Source organism: Corylus avellana, chromosome ca3 (assembly GCF_901000735.1).
Source record: "Corylus avellana chromosome ca3, CavTom2PMs-1.0".
NCBI lineage: Eukaryota > Viridiplantae > Streptophyta > Magnoliopsida > Fagales > Betulaceae > Corylus > Corylus avellana.
This window is the reverse complement of record NC_081543.1, coordinates 26,067,163-26,073,423: the sequence shown is the minus strand read 5'-3', so window position 1 is coordinate 26,073,423 and position 6,261 is coordinate 26,067,163. Positions and strand designations below refer to the sequence as shown.

The following is a 6,261-nucleotide window of genomic DNA, read 5'->3' as shown; positions in this document are numbered from 1 at the left end:
AAATATTTTTTTTTTCATTTTTTTTCACTATTACTAAAGAGAAGAAAGAATTAAATTAATTTTTTTAATGAATTAAATTTATTTATTGTTGAGCAATAGTGCTCAACACTCTCCAAATCTTTAGCCAAATTATACTTGCAAAAGTGTTTTTTTTTTTTGTTTTTTAGATATAGAAAATATTACAACATTTTTTAGATAAAGGGGAAATATAAAATCTGAATAAAAAAGAAAAAGTTGGGAAGAAGAACGAGCCAAGTCAGCGTCCAGGAAAAGAGGGAAGAAACGGTCTCGTCTCTGAGAAGCCATCGCCATAAATTTCGCTCACATATATATATTAAGATTCCAAACCCAACTCTTTTATCCTCTCACACCTCTCCTTTTCCGGCTTCATCGATCTTCTTCTCCAATCTTGCTCTGTTTTCGGCAAAAACACAACAAAATTCTCTCTCTCTCTCTCTCTATCAAATTCTTCAAACCTAACAATGCGTGCGACGGACAACCAGGGTTCGTTCCTGAACCGAATCAGTATCCGCCGGAACCAGGTGGTGTCCATGGACGGAAACCATGAGCAGGAGCTCGAGGACCTCGACCTCTTCCAGAAGCATGTCGCTGACCGCTTCTCCGATCTTCTGTCGTCCACCTCCGACGACGATTCCGTCCTCTCCATCGCCTGGCTCCGCAAGCTCCTCGACGCGTTTCTCTGCTGCGAGGCCGAATTCAAGGCTGTTCTGCTGATGGGTCGCGATCCTTCCCAGATTTCGAAGCCCCCACTGGACCGTCTCGTCCCTGAGTTCCTCGACCGCGTCGTGAAGGCGCTGGACGTCTGCAATGCTGCCGCGCACGGGGTCGAGTCGGTCAGACACTACCAGAAGCTGGCGGAGATCGTCGTCGCGGCGTTCGAACAGAAGCCGATCGGAGATGGGCAGGTACGGCGAGCCAAAAAGGCCTTGAATTCTCTGATGTTGACGCTCGAGGACAAAGAGGGGAGCACCCACAAGTCCGCCGAGCGAACCTGGTCGTTCGGTCGGCGAGGCGCGCCTTCGAACAAAGACCGATCCACCGCCGGGAATTTCCGGTCCTTGTCGTGGACCATGTCGAAGGGGTGGTCGGCGGCGAAGCAAATTCAGGCCATGTCGGCCAATCTGGTGGCGCCGCGTGGCGGGGAATCGTCGGGTCTGGCTTTGCCGGTGTACATAATGAGCACAATCATGGTTTTTGTGATGTGGGCTTTGGTCGCGGCGATACCGTGTCAGGAGAGAAACGGCTTGCTGACTCATTTCCCGGTGCCGAGACAACTGGGTTGGGCTCAGTCCATGATCGTTCTGCAAGACAGGATTGCTGAGGAGTGGAAGAAGAAGAAGGAGAAGAACAAGTTGGCTGGTTTGCTGGAGGAGACGCAGAGGTTGGAGAGATTGGGGCTGTCTCTGATTGAGTTTTCCGACTCGTTTCAGTTCCCCGGCGAGGCGGAGCGCTTGGAGGAGGTGGCGGCTCAGGTGAGTGAATTGTCCGAGATTTGCAAGAAGATGGAAGAGGGATTAGTGCCTCTGCAGCAACAGATCAGAGAGGTTTTTCATAGGGTTGTGAGGAGCAGGACAGAAATTCTCGATGTGCTGGACCAAGGTGGGAAAATGTCTGCACCCACCATGTAAATTTTGGAGCTTTTTTGAGGTAATTTTGTCGATCCAGGTTCAGATTGTTCTTCATGGGTGTTTATTGTTTATGGTCTTCACTGTTAGCCTATGAAGAGGATGAAATGGAGAGATTGTTAAGATTTAATATTATTGTATTTAACGGTGAGATTGTTAAGATTTAATATTATTGTATTTAACGGTGTAAATAATTAATGGATGATGCAATAATATATGTATATTTATACCGATAAATACAATATCATTAAATCTTAACCAAGAACATAGGAGGAATTGTAGTTGCAATGTGGATCAGTACAGCACTGCTCAAAGGTTGTTTTTGAAAGAGTATGGCTTCAGCCACTAATGTTTATTATGTTTTTGTGGTGAAGAATGCATTGCTTAATGCGATATGTACTCTTTTTGTAGTTTTTCTCTTAATTGGTAATTTTTTTTTTTTTTTTTGGGTTGACGATGTACATACCCAATCAAGGTTGTAGTGCAGAAATGATAAGTTTTTTTTTATTTCTTTTGTTGAGAATGGTGGGCTTACTTGCATGTTAAATGGAAGAGAATTTGTTAATTTAGGTATTAATTAAACATCAAATCTTGTTACAAAGCAAAGTCTATGCTATAAAATAAGCATATATATATATAGCATTCATGCTTTAGGCTAAATGTTGAAAGAGCTCAAAATTTACTTCCATCACCCTTTACAATTTCCTGAACTTTTGTTTGAGTGCTTCACTCACCAAAAAAAAAAATCTTACTAATCTCTCTTCTTTATTTTTATTTTATTTTCATTTATCTTCGGCTCTCTTTTCTCTTTCTTCTTCTCGCATTTGACGGAGTTGCAAGAACACATAGCCAACCGGTGCGGTTTCAACCTGTTGTTGGTGGCGCAGTCACACTTGGCAGTTGACAGCCTCAGGATGCATCGTGTTGTTATGCGTGGCTACCGACCCTTGGAAGGTGTTTTGATGGGGGGAGCTGATGGGCTTGGCTGGGCTTCAATGGGTGTTGTCGGCGTCCTAGGCTGTGTCGCTCCGCGTCGTCCACGACTTTGGTGACGTTGGTGAGGGTGCGACACGACTTCGCTCATTAGCAGCACTCGCAGCAGCTGTGTGTTTGGCTAGACTCTGAAAAATCTCTTCCTGGGAAATAAATATGTTGAGGTTGTTGTGAATGCTAAGAGACAATGAGAATGCAGTTTTGAGGGTCTGTCATATAATTCCGCACTCGACACAGTCGTAAACAAGAGCGTCCATATGATTAAAATTATACTCAAACTATATGGATTTCCATCAATTGTAGAGTCGAACTGCAAAGAGTTCATGTCAATAATGTTTGGACGCATTGGAAGATTAAAGCGCGTGGATCGTTATGCCAGATTCATGATTGTCATTATGATAATACAACTTTTAACTCGAGAGTTGTGACCCTTTATACTCTAATTATTCCTTATTTTTTTCTCTGTTGCTCTCCACGTTTTGGAACAAGACAAACTTTTCATTTAAATTAAATTAAAAATTGTTAATTAATAAATTGCTATTCGATTGTTATATACCCATGTAAAACTAAAAAGTAGTCATTAAATTTTTTTTTATTATCAACTTTCTTTTTTTAAAAAAAATAATAATAATAAATAAAAATAAAAGAAAGACTTTGTCCTGTTAGTGAGCCAATGTGTTCAATCTGTTACTGAAAAGAAAGATACCTCTTTCGGTTGGATGCCTTATCCGGAATAGAAAAGTGAAAAGGAATGGCAGTATGACCGGTAGGTGACCATAGCCTTGTTGCGTTGTTTGTACAACCTTACCTCAAAGCTTAGAGAAAACAAAAGAAACCACAAAAAAGTAAACTGGCCTGCGACTCAAAAGCCTTGCTACTACGTAAGGGTCATGATTAGAATTAAAAAGTGGTCTTATTTGTTATATTCCACTTTCTTTTCTTTTCTTTTTTTTTTTTTTTATTTGGAAAATTAACCACCTAAATAGCCTAAAATTAGTCGATAAGAGTACACTTAAATGACAGTTATTTATGTTATTCAATAAATGTTTTTGGGTATGATGAATTTCTTCTGATCTAACATATTAAATTGACATATATTCTTATAGTTAGTGTAGAAATATATGAAGGAAATAATAAAAGAGAAGAAAGAGAAAGAGTAGAAGCGGAGAGACATTGATAGCTACGTCAGGACTGTATGAATAATTCTAGAAGTTTTTATATGTCACTATTGTGTCCTTCTAAAAATGAGATGACTTTGAAAATCATCATTTGATAAAGATCTAATAATGATCAATTACAAGTTCAATTGTGATTTTAAGAGCCACATCATTTTTAAAAAGACACAAGAGTGACTTTTAGCATTGTTCAGATTATATTGAAGTATATAAAATAGTATTACAAATGTCTCTATTATAGAGAGACAATGAGTAGTGAGCAAGTAAACCCGAAAGAAATCATATATTAAGGTAGGGAATAAACCTACGTGGAAATGGAATAATATAAAATATTGAGAACATTCTAACATCCCCTTTCAAATTGAAGGTGTAGGCTTGAGTTTTTGAAAATAAATGATTTTTTTTATTATTATTATTTTTATGGAGAAGTTGCCGAAGTTGGCAGAAGGCTGCCGGAAAGTGGTTGGAAAAGATGCTAGAAATTTATCGGAGATGCTACCGTGGTGGCCGGAAGAGTTTTGAAATGGCGCGGAAAGAGTGTCGTCGAATTGACACTTGAAGTGATTGTTGGAGTCGGTGGCCTAAGAAGCAATGGTGATAGCCATTGACTGAATTGGTTCGGCAAACAATGGTTGCCAAAAAATGGGTTGAATCGGGTTGAACCCCATTAAAATGACCTAAACTGGGGTAAAAAATGACTTGGACCCAATTAAACCATGCCGAAAAGGGCTTGAATTAGGTTAAAAATGGTGTGAACCTGTTTGAATCAGACTGAAAAATCGGGCAAGTTTGGACCTAAATGGCATGAACCTGGTCCAAGACCAGGTTGATCTAGCTATGGTGCGTGTTAGAAGCATGTGAGCAGACCCCTGAATGGCACATGTGCGTGAAAAGAAGCCCAAATCCGTTGCCAAAGTGTGTGCACGTAAGAGCACTAGCAGCGGACTCCCTATAACCCATTCCTTTCCCTATGTTTAGGAAAAATCTAAAAAAAATCACAAAAAAACACCCACATTAGAAGCCACAAATTTAACTAACATCAAATGGCATCTACAGTATTTCCCAATACACTGGGAAATACTTTAGACTCCCTATGCATTATTAAATTATAAAACATCTCATTCTCTCTCCTCTCTCCTTCACATGCCCTAACAATTCTCTCTCATCTCTCCTATCTCATTGTTTGCAATGATAAAAAGAAATAGTATTTAATTCATATAGGGAAAAATAAGAGAATCTATTGTGAATTTATTTTTTTATAGTGAATCAAAAAGTAGTTTTATTCCTTAAATTAAGGGAAAATGGTTGGGAAGCTGCTACTAGTGCTCTAAGATAGGACTGCAGAGGACCAAGGCCACATGTGGAGAGTCAATCTAGCTGTTTTCAACGGCTCTAAATTGGGCAGCTTCGGATATGTTGAGTAGCGCAACCACCGAAGGGATTTGCGTAGTGGCACGTGGCTGAACATATAGAACATTTGGGGAGCGCGCGTGACAGCTATTGGCGGCGTACCTTTCACAGATCAAATGTACCTGGCAAGCTTGATTTTGGAATTATTTTTGTAGAATGAGCTGCGGTAAAGGAGGGGAAGGTACTAATAGCAGCATAAGAAGTGCGCGATGGTGTGAGGGTGACAAGATTGCGAATTCATAGGAAGAGAATGCGAGGAAAAAGTCAAGGACGTTTGTTGAAGTAGTATTGACACCATGTAGAAATATATTGTAGCGCCCCAGAATTTTCAAAGATATTTAAATAGATTATTTTAATGATGATGTTATTTTAATATCAATTTTAGCCAATGATTTTTGGGAAATTTATAGTGTTACAGAGAGTGATAATTAAAGAATGGTAATTGGTGAAATAATAGGATAATAAATGGTAAGAAGAATTGTATTGGTAGGTATAATAGTAAGAGAATGTAGCACAGTCAATGGTAGGTATAATAGTATTGGTATAAGGAGGGTAGAATTGTAAATGGAATGTAGAATAGTCAATGGTAGGTATAATAATGTTGGTATGTGGAATAGTAAAATGAGGGTATAATTGTAAATGGAAGGTAAAATAGTTTTTGGTTTTTCCTATAAATAGAACTCTTCCCCTTCACAAATTTCACCACTCCCCTTCACAAATTTCACCACTCCCCTCCATTCTCTTCCACATATTCTTCATTCTTCCGCTTTCTACTCAGTCTTTCTTCTTTCTGAGAGTGTTTACTCAAAGTAGAGAGAGAAAGAGCGAGATAAAGCGCTGCATGAAAGAAAGAACACGAGAGATAGCGGACTTGGGAAATTAGTTTCAAAAGATATACTAGTGGTGTTAGTCAGATTTGAGCAACTAGATTCCTTCGGACCACTTTTAGCTTCAGTCTAGAGGTAAGTAAATTCATTACCTCTTCTAAAATTACTTCATGTCATGCTATTTATTCATTCTTGTATCAAACTGTAAAT

General features: G+C 39.2%; 1 protein-coding gene across 1 annotated transcript; it reads left to right on the top strand.

The window, feature by feature from the left end:
- Positions 1-246: 246 nt before the first annotated feature.
- LOC132174915 (protein ROH1A) lies at positions 247-1,786 on the top strand. The gene has a single exon (XM_059586668.1). The coding sequence runs from the start codon at positions 483-485 to the stop codon at positions 1,647-1,649; it is 1,167 nt and encodes a 388-aa protein (XP_059442651.1). The 5' UTR covers positions 247-482; the 3' UTR covers positions 1,650-1,786.
- Positions 1,787-6,261: the final 4,475 nt, after the last annotated feature.

Coding starts and splice junctions, on each gene's coding strand:
- LOC132174915 (XM_059586668.1), top strand. CDS start 483: ATGCGTGCGACGGACAACCAGGGTTCGTTCCTGAACCGAATCAGTATC.